The following is a 22,226-nucleotide window of genomic DNA, read 5'->3' on the forward strand; positions in this document are numbered from 1 at the left end:
CATCCACACCGTTTACGTGCAGGGACCCAGAAGTGGGTTACGGCTTGGGGCTACACTGGCCCTCACCGGCACCCTGCTGCCCATGTGCCCTGGGCTGCGTGGGGGCCCCTCCACATGGACCCCAATGGGCCTTTGGGGTTGGGGCTGGCGCCTGAGGTCCACAGTGGGAGGAGAGGTGCCCGGAGACAGGAAGCGGCAGGTTTGAACCGCTTGGCCACTGCTCCAGGGGAGGGTACAGGCGAGGCGGTGGAGGGGCTGTGAAAGGGGCCCACGTCAGGGCTGTGGGCCGCTCCCTCCCTCTGCGGCACTCGCCTCACGGCACCAGAGCCAGCAGCTGTCCTGTGTCTCCCCAGGGAGGGAGGACGCCTCGCCCAGCCCACTCCCTGCCGGGCTGACCTCCGTGCGGTCACGCCGCCCCCTCCGGTGAAGTGTGGCCTTGCCTGGCCTCCAGGCTCACCTTCCCCAGCCTCCTGGCCTCGGGGCCCCGCAGGGAGCAGTGCAGGGATGACAGAGGCCTCCAGGGCCAGGTGGGCTCCCAGGAGGCCCCCCTCATCGGCTGCTAGGAGACAGTGCGGGGGCCAACCTGGGGCAGGTGCGAGCAAGTAGGTAGGTATGAGCCCGAGCCGGAGCCCGAGCCCAAGAGACCACCTGCCGCCTGTGGCTCCAGCTGCCCGGACCCCTGTGTGGGGGCTGCCTCCTTGCTGTGAGGCAGGTGGGGTGTTCCCAGCTGCAGGAGCGCCCACTGACCAGCAGCCTCCTTAGGCCAATGATAATTAAAGGAATACATTTTCTCCTTTGGTGTCAGCAGAACTTGGACTTCTGGCAGGAGGGTACAGCCCGCCCCCCTCTCCTCCTGGCTTTTCCTCCAGGCTTCTTCCCGCTGCGGGGCTTCTGTGGGGTGGTGTCAGCCCTTGTGTGGGGTCCCGGGCCATGGGGAGGGGGGTGGCAGGGAGGGAGATGCAGAGCCTTGTCCACACCCTCCTCCCCAGGGTCCAGGGTCTGCCCAGCCAAAGGGTCTGCTGGCCCTGTGACCTCTCCCCAGGGGCGCCCAGGTGTGGGCTTGGCTCACGCTCCTGGTGGGGTGTTGTTGGGGTTCCTGCAGCAGAGCAGAGGTCCCGCGTCCATCGCCAGAGCCCCTCCCTGGTCCAGGCTGCTTGGTTGGCTCCCGGTCCTGGAGTGAGGCGGGTCTGTAGTCCCTGCTTCTCACTGGCTGCCACACTCCCTTGGGCAGGTCACGGGGCGGGACCCTGTGCCTCATCTCCTCCCGTGTGACCTGCTGACCCCGCCCTGTGAGCTGAGAAGCCACCCAGTACCGGCGTGAGAGGGCTCAAGAGAGACCCCCCCCCCCCCAGCCAGGCGGCCATGGCCCCACCCTGCTGCCTCCCTCCCTTACCAGTGCCTCTTCCTGGGACTCCCCCTGCCCAGGGCCATGATTTCTGGGAAGGGTGAGTCCCGCAGGGGTGTGTAGGGCTGAGCCCTGCCTGGCCACTCCCTCTGACCCCAGAGCCCCTGCATGGGGCTCCCCAGCCTGGGAAGGGTGAGGCGCTCCCTGGTGTGGACGGGCGGGGTGGGGCCGCCAGCAGAGCGCACGGTGTCTATTTTGGGAAGATCCCGGGGCAGCGCAAGCGCAGGCTCTCCAGCCTGCCGAGGGTTTTCAGCTGAGCCCTGTAGCACCCCTCAGAACCCGAGGCCTCTTTCCCAGCCAGCTACTTTATGTGCATTTTTTAACACTGCGCCACTGCAGGCGGATGGCTGCCTCCCACTGTGAGCCCTACACCAGCATTTTTTAAGAGCAAACTGTGGAGTCTAGGGGAGTAAACCCGCCCCACCCTGCCCCGCCCCCTCAGAGGCCAGGCCTGGGGGCCCAAGTCTGACAGGCAGACACGTGTTGACAGTGGTCCCTGGCCGGAGCAGACGGCGCCACAGCGGCTGGAGGACAGCCTGGGCAGCCGTGTTCTCTGCCACCATCCGATGACGCTCTGTCAACCCCGGGCTGTCAGATGTGTGGCACCACGTGCCCCCTGGGCCGGCCTCCGGTGTGAACCCCCAATCAGTATCCCCCCCCTTGGGAGCCAGGATGTCACTGCAGCCTGGGGCGGCCCAGCTCCTTCCCCGCCCACCCCCTACCCCCTGCACCAAAAAAACCCCTGGCCTGAGCCTGGGCCAGGGCCACTGGCCAGAGCACCTCCTTCCCACTGGGGGTCTCGCTGCTCAGTCCTGGAGACCCCCCCTCTCAGCTTGAGGACATGGAGGCTCAGAGGGGCAGACACCGGCCAGCGCTGGCAGCCAGGAGAGGGCTTGACGGCTAGTAGATACGGAGAGGAGTGCCTGAAGGTCCCACCTGGGGGCATAGGGGAGCTTGGACATGGATGGGCCTCAGAAAGCATTGGGATGCTTGTGTGCCCAAGTCTGGAACCCAGGAGAGGGCACTGAGCTGCCTGGGTCCTGGCAAAGGTCGTCCTGGGGAGGTGGAGGGAGGGGCCTCCATGCGGCAGGAGGGCCACCTGCCGGGGCCTCCCCTGCAACTCGGATGGGGCAGCTCAGGGCCAGGCAGCTTGGGGACATCCCTTTTTAAGCCTGGGATGCTTTGTCATTGCCTCAGGTCCCTAGGATTTCTGGGTGATGTCATTTCTGCCTCTTACCAGCAGATCCATTTCAGCAGCTGCTTGTGGGAAACTGAATCTGGTCTGAAAACGTGCGCATGTGTGCGCGCGCGCGTGTGTGTGTGTGTGTGTGAGAGAGAGAGAGAGAGAGAGAGAGACGAACCTCCGGCCTCTGTGGCCATCTGAGCAGTCTCTGGCCCCGACCTGCCTGCCTTGGCCCTGGAGGGCAGTGACCTTGAGCCTGAAAGGGAGGCAGGAGGGTGTATGTTAGTCTGGACTCCTCCCGCTTCTCAGGCAGGACACGCGATGCCCACCTGCTCCTTGTCCCCTGCTGCCCTAGCCACCCCCCGCCCAGCCCAGCCCAGCCCACCTGCTTCCTTCTTGTCACCTCTGGTCATTTCTTGAACAGCTCCCCTTTGGGCCACAGTCGGTGACCTCAGAGAGGACTTGGTTGGTCTTTGTGCTTAGGGTTTTGAGGAATGGGCCCCTGCCATGGCCAATGAGGGCCTCAGGGCCAGACATGCTTACCTGGGGCCTGTGGAGGCTGAGGGTGGCCCGGGGCTCCCTGGAGAGACTGGGATCGTGGACCTTGGGCTCCACAGCTGCGTCCCTATTGTGCTGTTTCTGTCCTATGACCCTGTCAATACACAAGAGTCCTTCCCCAACACTAGGAAGCCAGGGGGAGTTCCTGGGCCCTGCTCCGGCAGAGGGAGGTGGCAGGGAGCGCCCCCCCACCACCCGCACCTGCCGGTCCTGGGACCACCTGCATTGAGGCGAGGCCCCTGAGCGGCTGCCAGATCTGGTCCCTGGACTGGGTGGCCCGCACCAGGTTGGGTCTGCCAGGGTCTGGGCAGGGTAGGCGACTTCACTCTTAAGGGAGGGCACGCGGTCTCCCTCGGGGGACAGTGGTGCATGTGCCGAGAGTGGGCACTCCGATGGCTGTGCAGAGCGGCTAGGGGGTAGCGGGAGAACCAGGCGTGATGTGGCCCCTTCGCCCACAGGCCGCGGGGACCCTGCCGGCAGCTGCAGCCGCTCCCTGGCCAGGTACGTCCCCCAGGGTTGGGCCCGGGGCTCCCGGGTTGGTGGGGTGGGGGTGGGGGTCCCCCGAGGCTGACGAAGCCCTGTCCCTGTCCACAGCCGTGCGGTGCAGCGCAGCCTGGCCATCGTGCGACAGGCGAGGCAGCGGCGGCGCAAGCAGCAGCCGGAGTACTGCATGTACTACAACCGCTTCGGCAGGTGCCACCACGGCCAGCGCTGCCCCTACATCCACGACCCCGACAAGGTGGCCGTGTGCACCAGGTGCCTTTCGCCCCCGCACCCCGGGCCTGGGGGAAGGGAGTGGGGGGCCGCGGGGGCCGCTTCACGCCGCCTGCCGCAGCACCACTGACCCTCTTCCGTCCGCGCAGGTTTCTCCGGGGCACGTGCAAGAAGACGGACGGCACGTGCCCCTTCTCCCACCACGTGTCCAAGGAGAAGGTGAGCGCCCCGACGGCCTCCCGCAGCCCCGCCCCCGTTCTCCCCGGCGGGGGACTGGGGGCCTCCCCCCTCAGCCACCATGAGCAAGGGGGACCCTGCACATGGCACCCACCGCGGGGGGCAGAGCCTGGGTGGTGCCACTCCGGGGCCGCCACAAGGTTAAGGGACGCGGGATTGGCCGAGGCTGCTGCTACAACAGCTTTTCCCCTTGAGGAACTTGAAAAGAATCAGCATTTTTCTCCCTAATAGAGCCTTGAAACTCTGTTGTGAGCAATTTGGAAATTCACGTCGAGTTTCGGGTTCATTAGCTCCGGCTCCGAAGCCGGTGCACATTCTGAGCTGTCTAATGTGGGCGCCGCTCTCGCGCCCTGAATTAATGTTATTGTTATTTGTGTGGACGTGGTGGGTGCAAACAAGGTTAATTGAAATGAGAATGCAGTTTCCTCTCGGTAACGGCCATGCTGACAGCTAGGAGGAGTTCCGTTTGGTGTAAGAGTTGGCTTTATTATCCCTTTTTATTAGAGCTAATTTGGGCTCTATATCAAAAGCCACATTAAGGGAATTGTCTGCAGGCTCACAGTGCCAGCCCCGGACGGGCCGGCCCTTCCCCTGTGCGCTGCAGTTAAAAGACAATTAGAAATGAACTTGTGCACATTACCTCGCCCTGTTTCTTCGCTTTCCCTGCTTCCTGCCCTGGGCTCCCCTCTGCCCTGGCGGGGCTCCGGGCAGGTCTGATGGCGGAGACCCCTGCCGTGGGGCACAGGAAGGGCAGTTCTGAGAGGCAGAGGAGGAGAGGCCCCTACAGGGGTAACCGGTCTGGGGAAGGTGGGAGGCCCCCAGGGGACTGACCGATGGTCAGGGAGGGGCCCCAGAGAGGAGTTGCCTGGCACAGTGGCAACCACAGAGGTCAGGGTGGGCAAGATCAGAGACCCCTCCTTGCTGGCCCTCAGGCCTCAGCTTTCTCTCCTGGTCTAGGGCCGGGGACTCCCATGCTGCCTAGTCCTGCCCAGGCTGCCTGCTCCATGTCCGTCCCCCCCCCCCCCCCCGTCTTCCCTGGGCCCACCTGCTGGTGGCCAGGGCGCTGGAGACAAACCCCCTGCCACGCCTCCACAGTGCCAGCCTGCGGTCCGTGCAGCCCCAGGCTGCTCCACGGCATCTTCCTGCCTAACCCCAGCCCATCCTTAGGCTTCCCTGGGTGGAATCAGGTCACTAGCCCATGGACGCTGCCAGGTGTCCAGGCAGCTGGCAGATCGGCTGAATTTCAGTCCCTGTAGGCTGCTGCCCTGCCTAGAGTGCCTATGCTCTTGTCCCCCTTACCCTCCTGGCCCGTCCCACCACGGCCCCACCACCTGGAAATGGAGCACCTGCACCTTAGCTGTCCTGCAGGGATGTCCAGCTGGGCAGCTTGAGGGCACGCGTGCCCTGCCCGTACAGCTTTGCCTTCTGGGGAAGCTGGGGGTCTGCCTTTGGGGTGGGCAGCCCTCTCCTGGCTTGGCCCCAGGTGCTCTTGGCTCCTGTTGGCCCCCCTTGCTGGCCAGCACTGTGTGTCCGTTTCTCCCTTGGGGAAGGGTCTCTGTGTGGCTCACACCGGGCCTTGGAGCCCCAGGCAGGTCCTTCCCGTTCAGGTGTTCTACTTGTAAAGCGAGGTGCAGGCTCCTGATGGAGGTTTGGAGGAGGCGGGGCCCGTGCGCCGCAGGGAGCCGTGGGCCCTGCTGGCCCTCAGCACCATCCCCTCACCCCCACAGATGCCCGTGTGCTCCTACTTCCTGAAGGGGATTTGCAGCAACAGCAACTGTCCCTACAGCCACGTTTACGTGTCCCGGAAGGCGGAGGTCTGCACGGACTTTCTTAAAGGCTACTGCCCGCTGGGTGCGAAGGTAAGAAGCGCTGGTGGGTGGCAGGCGGCCCCCACGGTGGCCAGCTGTGCTCCTCGGCGCCTTCCTTGGAGCTCACAGCACCCCAGGGTGACGAGGGTGGAAGTGGGCTGCTGCAAAGGGAACTAGGGAACTGGGTTGCGAGGGCCCCGGCGAGCGGGCTTGTCATGGCCGCCTGCCGCCCTCGCCCGTCCACGGGAATGCTGCCGTGCCGGGGAATTCCTGGCAGCCGGGCACACTGGCGCCTCCCCTTCTGAATTACTGTCCTGCTCTCCGGAGGGGACTCTGCCGCCCCTCCTCGTCCCCACGTGGGCTTGCGGGGGTGGCAGGGCCCTGGGCTGGGAACCCCTAGACGGGAGCCTGCTCATCAGCGCTGGGCCTGCAGTCTGGACTGGGGAGACCAGAGCTGGGGCTTCCTGGGGGCCCCCGGGGGGGGGGCTGTCAGGACAGCCGCCCTCCATTTCCCGCCGTGGGGCCCGTGCCCCTTCCTTCCCCACACTCTCTCCCTCCTGCCGCAAGGCCAGGGGCTGGGCCCGGCCAGGCTCTGCAGACCTGGGGACCCGACCTGGAGCCAGCAGCTCACCTTGAAGGATCCCCAGAGCCCTGGCCGGGGTGGCGCTGGGGGCGGCGGGACCCCCCACGGAGGCTGTGATCATTGTAAGATACCCCGATGGAAATGGAAATATCAAAGTGGCATTTAAGTTCTGCTTCTGTTAGTGGAAGTGCTTACTGCGTCCCTTTCGGCGCGTTGGCGCTGCGTGGCCGCGGCATGATGGATGGCGGCGTGTAATTATATATGGGAAAGCGCTGAGCCGGCCGGATCCGGCAGGAGGGGACGCAGCAGCCTGGGCCGGTGAGGGTTAATTTTATTCTCTAAATAATATAGAAAGTGCTGAGTCGTCGCCTTGTGCCTGATGTACAAGTCCTCAAACGGGCCCCAGAGAGTTTATAATATTCCACTGAATCAAGTGAAATCGTTAGCCTGGCTTCGTAAAGCCACGGCTTGTTAAAGAGACGCGCTCCCTTTTCCTGTGCGTGATTCAGGCCGGGGCGAAGTCTCCGCTCCTCTCCCTCCGTGGGGGCCACGTGACTGCTGCGACCTGCTGCTCCGGCCCCCCGCGCCCCCGGCCAGTCTCCTCTCCGTCCCTCAGGAGCCTCCGCTCCGGCCCTCAGCCGCTCAGGACCCGTGGGCAAGGACGGCCGTCCTTGCGTGGGATGTCCGCCACCTCGGGGCGCTGACGCTCAGACACCCCCGTCCCGGCAAGGGCCGTGCTCTCCGTGCTCTCCGTGCTCCCTCGACGGGATGTCCGCCGAGGTGCCTGCGCTCTGGCTGTCTCCTCTCGGGCTAGTGTGTGTTTGAGGGCGGCCCTGGGGGACTCCGGAAGCTCCCATGCTCACCCCATGCTAGTTTTCACAGCCCCCCACGATTCTCGCCTGTCCCCTTCTCTTTCACGGCACCCGTTTCTCCCCGTTGAGGCGTGTGCGTGGCTGTGGCCCCGGGCTCCTGCCGTGCGTCCCCGTGGCCCTCCGTGTTGGCTGCGGGCACTCGGCACACTCCAGCCTCACCCGACGCTGCCGGCTGCCGGCATGCGGGCTGGGAGATGCCTGTGTGCGTGCAGGGTCCACAGCTGCCTCCGGACCGAAGCCAGGCGCCAGTGCTGCAGCCCAGCGCTCTCCCGGCGTGGCCGCTGCTGCCTCCCTGCTCCCCGGCCCCCGCATGGCGGCTCAGGCCCTGTGCTGCCTGCTCCGCGCGCTGGTGAGGCTCCCGGCAGTCCGCCGCTCCATGGCCCTTCCTGTCCCCACCTCGTCCTGCTTCACACAAGGTCTCATGTCCTCCAGGCATGACCTTTGGCTTCAAGGTCATAGGCCAAGTTTCCGTCCCCTGTTGGCCTTGCCAGTGGTGTCTTTCCTTCGGCTGAAATCCTTTTTGTGTCTGGGGGGCAGAGTCCGTCCATGTTCACCCTGCGGTCCTGTTCCCGGACCGGCCTGGTCCTGCTCAGTGCAGTGGGCCCGAGAAGGCGGCCTGGGGCAGCGGCTCACACCTGAGCCCAACCCTGTCCCAGCCCATACTCGCTACCTGACCTCTCCAGGCCTCTGCTTCTTGTTCCGTAAAATGAGGCCGATGGGAGTCCCTGCCGCAGCGGGGATGGTGGTGAGGAAGGCGCCCTTTGTCGCCTTTGCAGCAGGCCTGGGGCAGGTGTTAGCCCTTGTTGAGCTGGCTGTGGGGTGAAGTCGGACCCCACGTGGGCTTCCTCCATGCAGCGGGCCCCGGGCTGCGCATGAGACTGCGCCTTCCCTCTCTGCTTCGGGGGCCCGTGTTAGGGAGCCTGGCTTTATGGGGGCGCTGCTCCTGTGTCGTCTGGTTCATCGCCCCGGGGGGCCGTTGTGCAGCGATTCCCAGCATCTGGCTCTAGAACACGCCTGTCACCCCAGACACGCCTCCGGTCCCTTTGTGGCCAGTCCCACCTGTGCCCACCCCGCCAGCAGCGCCGGCTCACGTGCCGTCCCCGTACACGGGTCTCTTCGGGACATCTCCAACGGAAGGCCCGCGACGCATGGCCTCTGCTGCCCGCCTTCTCTCCTCTGGCCTGGTTTTGAGGGTCACACATTGTAACACACAGACTTTCCTTGAGTCTCCTCAATTATGTTTAATTATCGATGCAAAAAACTGTCAGTGTCTGTTGCGGTTTTAAATGTCTGTGGAAGACACACGTAAGGCAAGTACCGATGGAGAAGGGCATAGGGACACAAAGGAGGGGAAGGTTTCTACACTTCGCCTAAACTGGGAAGTGAGAACACCAGTGACAAGTTATGGGTGTACAATACAATGCTTAGTACAACCACTAAAAAAGCTATAAAAAGATATACACACACTTGGGGCGCCTGGGTGGCTCAGCGGGTTAAGCCCCTGCCTTCGGCTCAGGTCATGATCTCAGGGTCCTGGAATCGAGCACCGTGTTGGGCTCTCTGCTCAGCGGGGAGCCTGCTTCCCCCTCTCTGCCTGCCTCTCTGTCTAATTGTGATCTCTCTGTCAAATAAATAAATAAAATCAGATACACAGGGGCGCCTGGGTGGCTCAGTGGGTTGAGCTGCTGCCTTAGGCTCAGGTCATGATCCCAGCGTCCTGGGATCGAGTCCCACGTCCTGGGATCAAGTCCCACATCGGGCTCCTTGCTCGGCGGGGAGCCTGCTTCTCTCCCTCTGCCTCTGCCTGCCACTCTGTCTGCCTGTGCTCGCTCTCTCCCCTCTCTCTCTCTGATAAAAAAAAAAAAAAAAAATTAAACCCTTGTTGGAAGAGGATGTAGGACTCTTTCCTTCCAGTCTGTCTTTTCACTCTCTCGACAGTGGACTTTGATGCATGAGAGCTTCTCATGGAGTAAGTACAATTTTTCTGTTGTTGTTGTTTTCTGTTGCATGTGCTTTGACTGTTACATCCAAGAAATACTTGTCCGACCCAATGTTAGCAAAGCTTTTCCCTGTGTTTTCTTATAGAAGACTTTAATAGTTTCAGTTCCTAAGTTTAGATCTTTGGTCCATTTCGAGTCAGTTTTTGTATGTGGCGTAAGATGAGAGCCCAGCGCCAGTCTCCTGCATGTGGGCAGTTCGCGCAGCACCACGCACTAAGGAGGCCGTCCTCCTCCCACCGAACGGCCATTGCCCCTTTGTGGAAAGTCCGTACACCCTGGATGGGCGTTCGTTTCTGGGTGCTGGGTTCTGTTCCACTGGTCTCTACGTCTGTCCTTAGGTATTTTGATTACAATAGCTCTTGAATAAGTTTTTAAATCAGGAACTATAAATCCCTCAATTTTATTTTTCTTTTCAACGCTTATTGTGACTGTTGAAGGTCATTGGAGATTCCATATGCATTTTAGGATGGGCCTTTTCTTCTTAACAAAAGCTGGGGGGACCTTGGAAAACTTGGTAGGGATCACACTGAATCTGTAGGTCATTCAGGTGGTATCGTGGTCTTGGTAATAGGAAGTCTTCCAGTCCATGAACATGGGATGCCTTTCCATTCCTTTAGACCTGCATTAATTTCTTTAGCCGCATTTTGTAGTTTTTAGATTGTAAGTCTTTTGCCTTCTTGGCTAAATTTATTCCTGAGTATCTTATAGTTTTTTAATGTTACTGAATGGAATTTTTTTAATTATCTTTTTTGTTGTTCTTCCAAAGTGTGTAATAATATGTTGATTTTGTGTGTGTGTGTGTGTGTGTTGATTTTATATTCTGGAATTTTGCTGACTGCATATATTAGCTCTAGCAATTCTTTTTGTGTGATCTTTAAGGTTTTTTAATATATAAGATCATGTCATCTACTAACAGATAATTTTATTCCTTTTAAACTTGGATTTTATATATCATTTAAATAATTATTATTTTTCTTTTTTTTTTTTAAGATTTTATTTATTATTTGATAGAGAGTGACATAGCGAGAGAGGGAGCACAAGCAGGGGGAGCTGCAGAGGGAGAGAGAGAAGCAGACTGCCCGCTGAGCAGAGAGCCCAATGCGGGGCTCAATCCCAGGACCTTGGGATCATGACTTGAGCCGAAGGCAGAGGCTTAATAATGACTGAGCCACCCAGGCGCCCCTTAAACTAAGGTTTTATGTATCTTTTACATAATTATTTAGCCTAATTGCTCTGACTAGAATTTCTAGTCCTGTGTTGGATCAAAGTGGCAGAAGGGGGCATCCTGGTCTTGTTCTTTGTCGTGGGAAAAGCTTTCAGTCAGTCACTGTTGGGTGTGATGTTCGCTGTGGGCTTCTCACATGGTGTTTATCCTGCCGAGAATGTCCCTTTCTAGTCCTAGTTTATTGGATGTTTTTATTATAAAAGGTAGTGAATTTTGTCCGATCTTTTTTGCAGCAGTTGAGATAATCGTGTCACTTTCTTCTCCCTTCTATCTGTTAAGGTGGCCAGCCCATCCTACTGACCACCTTGAATCACAGTCATGTTGGTTGATAGTTGGATGTTGAATATCCTTGCATCCTAAGAATAAATGCCATTGCTGAATTCAGTTTTCTTGTATTTTGTTGATGATTTTCGCATCTGTATTTGTGGTGGATATTGATCTATGGTGTCTTTTCTTGTAGTATCTTTGTCTAGTTCTGGTGTCAGGGTAAGGCTAGCCTCACATGGTGTTCGGCCAATTGGAGCGAGGAAGGATTCCTTGCTCTGCAGTTTTGGGGAAGAATTTGAGAATTGGTATTCATTCTTCCCTATTTGTTTAGTAGAATTGACTAGCGAAGCCCTCTGGTCTTGGGCTTCTGTTTATTGGTCAGTCTGATGACTGATTCAGTCCCCTTACGATACAGAGTGCTAGTCCAGAGTTTCTGTTTTTTCTTGAGTCAGTTTTGGTAGGAATTGGTCCATCTCGTCTAAGTTGTCAAAATTATACGTGTAGAGTTGTTTGAAGTGTGCCCGAATTATCCTCCCGGCGACCGCAGGCTCTGTCATGACCTCTGTTTCATTCCTGATATTGGAAACTTTGTGACTTTTATCTTTTTTCTTTGTTTGTTTTGCTAGAGGTTTGTCCATATTATTGATCTTTTTAAAGGGGCAGCTCTTTGTTTCATTGGTTTTTTTCTCTTATTGGTTTTTTTTCTTTTTGGTTTTATTGATTTCTGTTTCTTCTTGTTGCTTTGGGTTTATTTCACTCTTTTCCCCCTGTAGGGTCTTGAGGTGGGAGTTTAGACTATTGATATGAAAAATTTCCCCTTATGTATGGATTTAGTTAGCTGGGTCCTACAAATTTTGAGATATATTTTCATTTAGTTCTGGTTATTTGCTTGTTGACACCACCACCCTCCCTTGAGATTTTCTCTTTGACCCACAGACTTTTATTTGATTTCCAAGTCTTCAGAGACTTTCTTGTTGTCTTTCTGTCACTGATTTCTGGTTGGAGTCTGTGATGGTGAGGAATATACTTTGTATGATTTTAATTTTTTTTTAATTTCTTGGTCTTTGTTTTATGGTCCAGGATATGCTTGGTATACGTTCTGTGTGGGCACTTGAAAAGAATATATCCTCCACTATTATTGAGTAAAGTGGAGTGTTTTATAAATGTTGATTAGGTTTTGCTGGTGAAAGATATTTCTTGGTTCTTCTGCTTACTTGCCAATTTTCTGTTTAGTTGTTGGATCAGTTGTTGTGAGGGGGCATTGGTCACAACCTGTAATTACGGATTTGTTTCTTCCTTTCTTCCTTCGTTCCTATTAATCAGTTTTTACTTCATGTATTTCACAGATCTCTTATTTTGTGCATGTTAATTTAGGATTGCTAGGTCTTCTTTTTTTTTTTTTTTAAAGATTTATTTATTTGACAGAGAGAAATCACAAGTAGACAGAGAGGCAGCCAGAGAGAGAGAGAGAGGGAAGCAAGCTCCCTGCTGAGCAGAGAGCCCGATGTGGGACTCGATCCCAGGACCCTGAGATCATGACCTGAGCCGAAGGCAGTGGCTTAATCCACTGAGCCACCCAGGCGCCCTAGGATTGCTAGGTCTTCTTGATGGATCGATCCTCCATCATTATAAAATGTACCTCTCTGTCTGTAATTTTATTTATTCTGAGGTCCACTTTGTGTGGTATTAATGTGCCCACTTCTGCTCACTTTTTTTTTTTTTTAAGATTTTATTTATTTGTCAGAGAGAGAGAGAGCGAGCACAGGCAGACAGAGTGGCAGGCAGAGGCAGAGGGAGAAGCAGGCTCCCTGCTGAGCAAGGAGCCCGATGTGGGACTCGATCCCAGGATGCCAGGATCATGACCTGAGCTGAAGGCAGCTGCTTAACCAACTGAGCCACCCAGGTGTCCCTCTGCTCGCTTTTCATGAGTGTTGGCGACATAACTTCCATCCTTTTTGCTCTTAGCTTACCTATCGTATTATATTTGAAATACCTTTCTTGTGGACAGTATATAGTTGGGTCATGTTTTAAAATTTACTTTGTCAATCTTTGTCTTTTAATTGATGTATTTAGGCCATTTACACCTAATGTAATTATTGCTGTATTAAGGCTTAAGCTTGTAATTTGACTTCTGTTAGTGTCTGTGTTTTATTAGTTTTTTTTTTTTAGATTTTATTTATTTATTTGACAGAGAGAGATCACAAGTAGGTGGAGAGGCAGGCAGAGAGAGAGGAGGAAGCAGGCTCCCTGCTGAGCAGAGAGCCCAATGTGGGGCTCGATCCCAGAACCCTGGGATCATGAACTGAGCTGAAGGCAGAGGCTTTAACCCACTGAGCCACCCAGGCGCCCCTGTTTTGTTAGTTCTTTCTGTATTTCATTTCTGTCTTTTTATGCATTACTGGAACAATTTTAGATTTTTGATTTATCTGTGCTATTGAGTGTGTGTATCTGATTTTATTTATTCATTTGACAGAGAGAGATCACAATTAGACAGAGAGGCAGGCAGAGAGGGGGAAGCAGGCTCCCCGCTGAGCAGAGAGCCCAACACGGTGCTCGATTCCAGGACCCTGAGATCATGACCTGAGCCGAAGGCAGGGGCTTAACCCGCTGAGCCACCCAGGCGCCCCAAGTGTGTGTATATCTTTTTATAGCTTTTTTAGTGGTTGTACTAAGCATTGTATTGTACACCCATAACTTGTCACTGGTGTTCTCACTTCCCAGTTTAGGTGAAGTGTAGAAACCTTCCCCTCCTTTGTGTCCCTATGCCCTTCTCCATCGGTACTTGCCTTACGTGTGTCTTCCACAGACATTTAAAACCGCAACAGACACTGACAGTTTTTTGCATCGATAATTAAACATAATTGAGGAGACTCAAGGAAAGTCTGTATGTTTACCCATGTTTTGTCACCTCGGTCTGCCTTTCTGTTGTTGCAAGGCTTTGTCTCGTATTGTTTCCTTTCTATTTTGAGAACTTACTGGAGCCATTTTTTAGGGCAGGTCTGCTGGTGACAAATTCTGGTGGTTTTCCTTCCTGTGAGAATGTCTGGATTTCCCCCACATTCTTGGAGGATATTTTCTTGCTGAACATGGGCTTCTGAGCTCATAGTTCTTCCCTTTCAGCACTCGCACACGCTGTCCCCCCTCCTTTGGCCTCATTGGTGCATAAGGAGAAACCCACTGGCACCTGAACTCTCCCAGCACAGGGAAAGTGTCCTCTCTGGCTGGCTGTAGCTTTTACAAGATTGACTGTGGTGCAGTTTTTGGTGGATTTCTCTGCTTTTTACTGTTTGGGTTCCCTCAACTTCTTGAATCTGTAGGCTTGTGTTTTTTGGCAAGTTGGGGACATTTTCAGCCATGAGTCTCGTGTTCTTTCTCCTCTCAGTCTGCAGCCCTTGAAGGGCTCTCCGTGTCAGAGACTCTGCTTTCTCTCCCAGCAGTCAGATTGGTTAAGGTCTGTTGTTCCATCTGCCAGTGCACGGAGGCCTTCCTCGCGGCCTCCCTCCTGCTGTCGGGCCCCTGAGCGGGGTACAGCTCAGTTGTTTAGAACTTTGCAGTTCTAAAATTTCCATTTGGTCCTATCTTGTATTTTCTTTTTCTTGGTTGAGACTTTCTATGTTTTCATTGTTCCGGCATGTTTTTAGTTGCTTGTTGGAGCACATTTATGGGGGCGCCCAGCGAGTTTAGTTGGTAGAGCGTGAAACTCCAGATCCTGGGGTTGTGAGTTGGAGCCCCATGGTGGAGGTAGAGATTACTTAAAAATAAAATTACCTAAAAATAAATAAAATAAACACATTTATGGTGCTCCTTTAAAATCTTTGTCCGAGAACTCCCGCGCCTCTGCTGCCTCTGGCTTCCAGGTGTTGCTTGTCCAGAATTGCATTCCGTGTGAGGTCTGTACCTTTTCCTGGTATGATGAGTCACTTTTTATTGAAACCTGGACATTTTGACTATATTATTATGAGGGTCTGCATCTTATTCAAACCTTCTGTTTTGGCTGGTGTCTGTGTGACACACAGGTGTAGGGGGAGTGAAGGTGGGGTCTTGCCGCTGCCAAGTGGAGATCCAGGTCCCCACTGGCCTCCACAGACCCCTGAGGACGGGTTTTCCTACTCCTCCTGGCTGGGTCGTACTTACTTCCCACCAGGCCACTTCCCACTGGGGGCTCCCCTGACTGGGAGAGGAAGGGGCCCCGCATTTCTGTGTCTTCAGGGCCTCCTGGAGCACCAACCCAGCAAGTCAGGAAGGGGCAGCAGGGGCCAGGTCTCCCCACGTAGTCTTTGCTGGCCTGGGTGGGGCCACAGTGTTTCGGTGTGTCTGGCTGGGCTGCCCCTTATCTGCACCTGTGGACACTTCAGGTTGCTTCTTCAGCAGGAGGAAGTCCCGGGGACCCCCTGCCACGCTGGCGCAGAGGTCCCCGGTGGGTGCTTCTCGTGGTTGTCCCCTGTGTGGGGCCCAGCGCCCCCTGCTTCACGGCCTCCTCTGGGGGCCTGCTCACTCCGCAGAGCCCAGCACGGACAGTGCTCATGGCTTGTGGCATTTAACAAACTTGCTGTTTGTAGCAACTGTGGCTTCACTGAAAAGTTGCAAAGCGAGTGCAGAGCCCCCACACCCCTCCCGCAGCCCCCGGCGAGAAAGGCCCCCACCAGCAGCTGGCTAAGCACCAGCTAGGCCTCGAAGCCGGAAGAGTGCCATGGCTGTGTTCCCGCCAGCCTGACTCCAGGCTCTGTCTGCACCCCGTCTGGTTTGCCACTAATCACTTCCGTTCCGGGTGGCCCATTAGATTTGGCTGCCATTTTGGAGTGAATGCCTGAAGGAGGCCTTGGCCCAGATGACCGCAGGAGTGGACGAAGATGGACATTTCTGGGGGCTGTTCCGACCCCCAGGGGGACAGTGGTGGGGCGCAGTCAGAGGAGGCATGGGGGGGATGGGACTGTCACCAGGGTGGGGAAGGGGTAGCTTTGGTGTGGGGCAGTGGGAAGGAAGTGGGTGGGTCTCTGGGGACAGGGGACACTGCTGAACCACCCCGCCGGCCTTGCAGTAGGAGTGGGCCCTGGCCCGTAGGAGGGACCGGTGGCGATGGAGCCTGCTGTCGGGCCGTCTGAGGATGGACGTGAGCTGGCGAGACCCGGAAGGACTGCGAAGGCCCCTGCGTGGCACCACGTCGGGGGCTGCTGTGTGTGAGCCACCTGGGACACTTGGGCTCCTGGCCGGGGAAGAGGGCGGTGGTGTGGAGTCAGACGGCCCGGCAGCCTGGCTGGCCTGCAGCAGGCAGCCAGTGGGGACCCTAGAGCCCCAGGGGCTGAGGGCGCGAGCATGGGTCGGCGGGTTGGTCCTGGCCTCTCAGGGCCTTATTCCTCTGGAAGGTGCTTCCTGGAGGGCAGGCCAGCGTCTTGGGCTCCACCAGCAGCCTGTGGGGATCAGGGTGCTGGCCCTCGTCTGTAGCAAGGTGTGGGCCACCCGTCTTGGGGGGCGGTCTGCTGTCAGAGAGGTGGGGGCCGGTTTCCCGGTGGCTTTTGTCTGTTCACACTTGTGCACCTGTTTTCTTGCCAGCACTTGGTGACAGGCAACCTTCTCTGAACAATTGAAGGACGAAAAGTTACTTGACTGTATTTTTTTAATTTCCCTCTATTGGACTTAATGAGGCCAGATGCCCTCCCTGTGTTTCGACCCTTTGGGCCTTTCCTTCTGAAAAATACCTCGGATTTTGTTGGTTTCTGTAGGTGAGAGAGGGGACAGTTCCGCTGGGTTGGTTTTCTCTTGCTGATTCACAGGGAATTTATAAAGTATAAAACATGAACATAAAAATACGGAAATGTAAGGTATTCTGGACATTAGGCTTCTGTCAGTCACGTGAACGGCAAATACCTTCTTTGTGTTTTGTTTTTTCTGTTCTTCCTTGTGTTACTTTGAAGAACAGAAGTTCTTGATTTTAACGGAAATAATCTTATCAGTCTTTCCTTACAGCTTGTCCCTCTGTCTTGTATGAAAACTCCTGCCACTTTCCGAAAGTCTGGAGGGCCTTTCACACGTGGGTCTGTCTCCGTTGCTCCCAGTGTGCGGTGTGAGGTCGGGGTCCAGCTGCATCTTGCCTGAGCACCTTGGTCGGGAGCCCGTTTCCCGTGGGCTCGCGGACGTGGCTGTGTCTCGGAGCTCTCGGCTCCGCTCTCTGTGTCCTTGAGCTGGTTCCGTGCCCGCCACGTTCCTTGAGCTGCACCGTAATTCCTAGTCAGAAAGTACCTTCGTTCACCTTGTCCTTCTGCACGGTTCTTCTCACCGTTCGTGCCCCCGGGGTTGCCCCAGCCCCAGGCGGAGTGGAGCAGCGTCCTCTCTGCCCTGGCCCCGGCCTTGCCCTGCAAGGCTGGTCACGGCCGGCCGCTCGGCGGGAGCCCAGGACACGGGGTGCGCTGTGTGTCAGCCAGTGAGGCACGTGCACGTCCGGTCAGAGAAACGCTCGCTCGGGTTGTGTTTTCCTTCTTGGCGATGTTTCGTTTGTGTCTTGGCGCGGGTTGGCTGAGTGCTGCGGGCGTGTCGCCCTGCGGGCCGCTTCTCTTTGTGCCGACAGTCACGGCGTCACGGTTGGCCTCGCTAATGCCGGCGGGCGCCTCTTTCTTTCCGGATTTCTCTTCGCCAACTCAGTTACCAACATCTTCAGAGAACCAGCTCCGTGCCCTCTTGGTTGTTGCTCTTTTGTTATTTCATTTGTTTGTTTGTTTTAAGATTTTATTTATTTATTTGACAGAGCTCACAAGTAGGCAGAGAGGCAGGCGGGGCGGGGGAGGGGGGACGCAGGCTCCCTGCCGAGCAGAGAGCCCGATGCGGGGCTCCATCCCGGGACCCTGGGATCATGACCTGAGGACCTGAGCCGAAGGCAGAGGCTTCACCCCCAGAGCCCCCTGCGTCTCGTTTGTTTCTGCTCTTCGCTTGCGGCTGAGCCCGGGTCCTCTGCTGTCCCGCCACCTGCTGAGCCAGGCCTGCTCTGCTGACCGAGCTGTGAGCCTGAGGACTGCCCCCCACGTGTCTTGTTTGACCTGGGAATTAGTTAGCAGTGTCTTTGCTCATTTCCAGATATTTCGGGGTTTTCTGGGGCTTCCGTTTGGTGCTCTGGCTTCGCTCTTTCCTCGGGGCCGGGTCTGCCGGAAGATGTGGGGCCCTTGGAACGGGAGACTCGGTTTGTGTCTGGGAAGCTTCTGAGTAGCCGTCCAGCATCGTCGGGCTCTCTCAGCAGCTCTTGGATGATTCGAGAACGCTCCTTATGTCCGACCCCGACTGTGTGCTTGTTCTGGGCAGGAGGCTTATAGCCCCAACGAGCACAGCCCAGAAGGTCTGCCAGATGTGAGCCGCGTGTGAGATTCTGAGTGTCCCAGGGGCCACCTTGCAAGAGCAAAGCAAGAAGAGGTGAAAGGAATTTTAGCGAACCTGCCCCGGGCTTCTGCCTGCAGTCAGGGCGGAGACACGGCTGTGGTCTTCTACACTCTTCCTTCTTGCCTCTTCCTTCTTGCCGCGCCCGGCCTCCTCTGATGCGGTGGACACGTGCTGCCACCACGGCGTGTGGCTACTGCCCGGGGCGGCACAGGCCCTGGCCCCCATCAGCCCCCTCTCTGCGTTCCCTCAGCACCCGGGGGGCCGGCTTCTCTTGTCCCTCCACCCCACCAGGCAGCCCTCCGTCCCCGCAGGCCCTATCCCCCAGGCTCTGCTGCTCTTTGAGCGGCCTCACGGGGCTTCAGTGCAGAGTGGAGGGCACGGGGAAGGATCAAGCGACAAGCATGAGCCTTCTCGGGGCAGGGGTGGGTCTGCCCCCCATCCCGGACGGGCTGGCGGGGGGTTGCCGTGGGCACTCAGGGCTCCTTCTGCCTGTGCAGATGGCCCTGCCGGTTCCGGCGGGCTCCCATGTGCACGCCAGCCCCCGGCCCCAGTGCAAGGGGCTTCTGGTCTGTTGGTGGTGGGAGCAGGTGTGCGGCCAAGAATGGGGCCGGTGCCCAGATTCCGCTCCGGGGACGGGCACACGCTCTGAGGGGTCCTCCTCCACCAGGCTCTTGTGCTGGGTGCTGGGGGCAGGGCCGAGGCCGGGGCTCTGGGGACTGGCTTCCGGCAGCAAGTGGCTTCGGGGTTGTTGGCATGTTTCCCCGTGGTTCAGCCGGCGCACAGCCCCCGTGCCGGGGTGGGCGCTGGAGCTGCTCCGGCATCCAAGCTGGTTCTCAGCTCTGCTCTGGGTGGGACTGGCAGGGACCGTGCAGGGTTTCTTGTCCAGGACTGTGTCTCTCCCGTCACCTGGCCAGCACCAGGGGCGGTGGCTGCAGTCCAGCTCCCGGTCATGCCTACTGAGCCAGCTGCAGGGGTGGGTGGAGCCGAGCACCTGTCTCCTGGAGGGGCCTCAGGCAGGAAATAGGTGCGGAACAGCCTGGAGAGTTGGGCCCATCACTGCCCACGGCTCCCGCCCCCGGAAGCGGGTGGGCAGAGCTTCGTGGCTCCCTGTGGGCCCTGGGCAGAGCTGAGGCCTCGTGTTGCCCCCAGCACCTGCTGGACGGTGCACCCCAAACTGGGTATAATTAGCCACCACAACAGGTGTGGTGGATCGGGTGTGTGCTGGCCTCGGCCGACCTGAGCACCCCTGGGCTTGAAGCCTAAACCCCATGCGGTAAGGTTCCCTGGGCGTGGAGCCCCCCCAAACCCCATCTGCAGCCCGGAGGAGGGATTCGTGTCTGAGGAATCCCCATCCCAGCTGGGAGACGCACCCCCCCGGCCACCCGTGGTCCCTGCCTTCCAGCCAGACCCAGGGCCCAGCTGGGCAGTGCTGGCCCTCACCCTTCTGATGGCTCAGGGGGCGTGGATGGGAGGGAGTGCAGGCTGCCCAGGGCTGGGGGCCGCGGCCCCTTGGGGGCAGAGCGGACAGGGCCAGCCCATGCGGCACAGGGGTCTTGCCAGGCGCCCCCAGCAGCCTGTCCCCCTCCTCCACAGTGCAAGAAGAAGCATACGCTGCTGTGCCCTGACTTCTCACGCAGGGGCCTCTGTCCCCGGGGCGCCCAGTGCCAGCTGCTGCACCGCAGCCAGAAGCGCCTCGGCCGGCGGCCCACTCCCACCCCAGAGCCCGGCAGCGCGCCCCCCAGGAGCAAGGCCTCCTCCAGCCATGGACCCAGGTGACAGGGACAGTGGGGGGTGCATGTGGAAGCCCCGGGGGTGGGCCGGAAGCAGTCCCTCCTGCTCTTGGAGATGCTCAGGACCCCGGCGGGGAGCCCCTGTGTCGTTTCCTGGCTCTTACAGTTTCAGACCCAAAAAGAAACCTCAGTTCAAGGCTGAGTATCATGTCACCTCCAGAGGCACCCCAGCCCACATCCCCAGGGTGGACAGAGCTGAGGACATCCCTGGCCCAGACCGGCCTTTGTGGGACTGCGCAGCCCCTGCCCCATGGAGGAACGTGGGGTCTCTGGCTACCCCACTCCCGTGCCCCAGGAAAGGGGGTCCTGGGTGATGGTCACGGCTGGGGCCCCACATCGTGCTCACCCGTCCCGGGAGCGGGCGCTCTGGCGCGAGAGGACAGGGTCCGTGTGGAGCCGGGGCTTACCGGCCAGGCTCGCCCCAGCTGCCTCGTGCCAGAGGTCCCATGGCGTCACCAGCCTGTCCTTAGTGACCAAGGGCTGGCCTCAGACCCGGATGGTGGTGCCCCGGGGCTGCTGGGACAGGTGCCGCACAGCTGGTCGGCCGGTGCCCTCTGGACCCCAGCCTGCCGAGCCGCCGCCCACCCTCACGCTCCTGCTCCCCTTCCTTTCCCACAGGAAGGCCTCGGCTGCCCAGCGCCCCGGCAGACAGACGCCCAGCTCCCCTACCTCCGTGGCTGCGGGCCCGGCCTCCCCTCCCTCCTCCCCACGGGTGTTAGCTGCAGCCTCGGGCTCTCCCCTGTCCAAGCTTCCCTCCTCTCCCTCTCCCCCCTCCCCCCTCACCTCCTCCTCCCCCATGCCCTCCCCCTCCTCCCCCCCTCCCTCCTCCCCCTCCTCCCCCTCCCAGTCCTTGGACCAGGAGGCGCTGTCTCTGCAGGAGGAGGCTGCCTTGGCGGCGCCGGGCCCCGGCGGCCTCTCCAAGCTGCCTGCCTTCATCTCCCTGCGGTCCTCGCCGAGCCCAGGAGGCCTGCCCAGGGCCCGGACCCCCAGGAGCCCCCCAAGCAAGGACTCAGGTAGGCAGCTTGGCCCCTCGGGGCCCAGGATGGCACAGCCAGGGGCTCTTTTTCCAGTGCCCACCTCAGACCCACCAGGGCAGAATCCCAGGTGGGGCCTGGATGGTTTGGGAGCGCTGGCACGGGCGGCAGGTGCACACGTCCCGCCCGGGGGCAGAGCCGGCCAAGGTGTGAGCACAGCAGCGGCTGCCACGCAGACCACCCCAGCCGAGGGCTGATTTAATTAGAAAGCACCCATTTCTGTTAATTTGTTCTGGAAGATCACCGCGCGCTCCTGGAGAGAACAGATGTTCCCTCTCCCCCAGTGAACATTCGGGGCTTGGTAAATGGCTCCACTCAGCCTTGTTTAGGAGAGAAAAGAGGATTTTATGGCTGCAAACGACCCTTTCTGTAAACATTTTACAGCTCTCCGCGCGTTTGAGTGACGATAAACCCCACGCAGCTCGGCGGGCTGCAAATTTGCGACCATACGGCTATCATTTTATTGTCATATTTCACGGTCGTAACGTTAATGGAAGATGCTTGCCGCAGCCTTCTCGAACGGCTCCGCTGAGCACGCTCAAACGCCTGCCTCCGAGGGGCCTGGACCCGGCGCCTGTGCGCGGCCCCCCTTTCAGGGCATGAAGCTGCGGCCGGGCCCTCTGCATGCTGGCCTGGGACCAGGGCACCAGCTACTTCCGCCCCCTCCCCTCGGGCAGGCCCCCCTGCGGTGGGGAGGCAGCAGGTGGCCCCCTCCTTCCCACCCCCCCCACCCCGAGGCAGCCAACCCCAGCATCCGTCTGTCCGCAGAGGCCGGCAGGGTGGGCCAGGCCCAGGACGGGCTGTGGAGATCCCCACCGGCCTCCGAGGCCTTGGCAGCCTTTGACTCCTGCTCGGCCCGCCTCCGACCTGGCCAGGGCTGGGAGCCAGAGGTGCAGGAGGAGATGGGGCTGGGAGGGCTCTGGGGCAGCAGGCCGGGCTGCACATCCCCAGGCAGCCCCCCAGTAGGGGCCATGGCCAGCAGGCAGAGGCCGGTGAAGTGTGCCGGCCTGGAGCCCTGGCCGGCTGGCCTCTGGGCTCTGGCTTGGCCAAACAGGTGACTTGAGCCCTCGGTCCCGCTATGGGTGGCCCAGGAGGCAAGGCCGGCTCACAGGGACATAGAGGGTGCCGTGCCCCAGGACAGCCACGCAGAGGCGTCTGTGGTCCATGGGGATGGCAGCCTGAGAGGTG

General features: G+C 58.5%; 1 protein-coding gene across 2 annotated transcripts in view; it reads left to right on the top strand.

The window, feature by feature from the left end:
• ZC3H3 (zinc finger CCCH-type containing 3) overlaps nt 1-22,226 on the top strand; it is a 79,457-nt gene that overhangs the window by 56,297 nt on the left and 934 nt on the right. Inside the window, exons 6-11 of one of the 2 annotated variants that reach the window (XM_082720471.1) lie at nt 3,605-3,647; nt 3,741-3,902; nt 4,010-4,079; nt 5,825-5,956; nt 19,808-19,986; nt 20,623-21,017. In XM_082720471.1, the coding sequence (XP_082576597.1) occupies nt 3,605-3,647; nt 3,741-3,902; nt 4,010-4,079; nt 5,825-5,956; nt 19,808-19,986; nt 20,623-21,017 (981 nt within the window). Of the gene's footprint in view, nt 1-3,604; nt 3,648-3,740; nt 3,903-4,009; nt 4,080-5,824; nt 5,957-6,997; nt 7,241-19,807; nt 19,987-20,622; nt 21,018-22,226 lie in introns of those variants that run through there. The other variant, XM_082720472.1, reaches the window with a different exon arrangement.

This window comes from Mustela nivalis, assembly GCF_964662115.1.
Source record: "Mustela nivalis genome assembly, chromosome: 2".
Lineage (NCBI taxonomy): Eukaryota > Metazoa > Chordata > Mammalia > Carnivora > Mustelidae > Mustela > Mustela nivalis.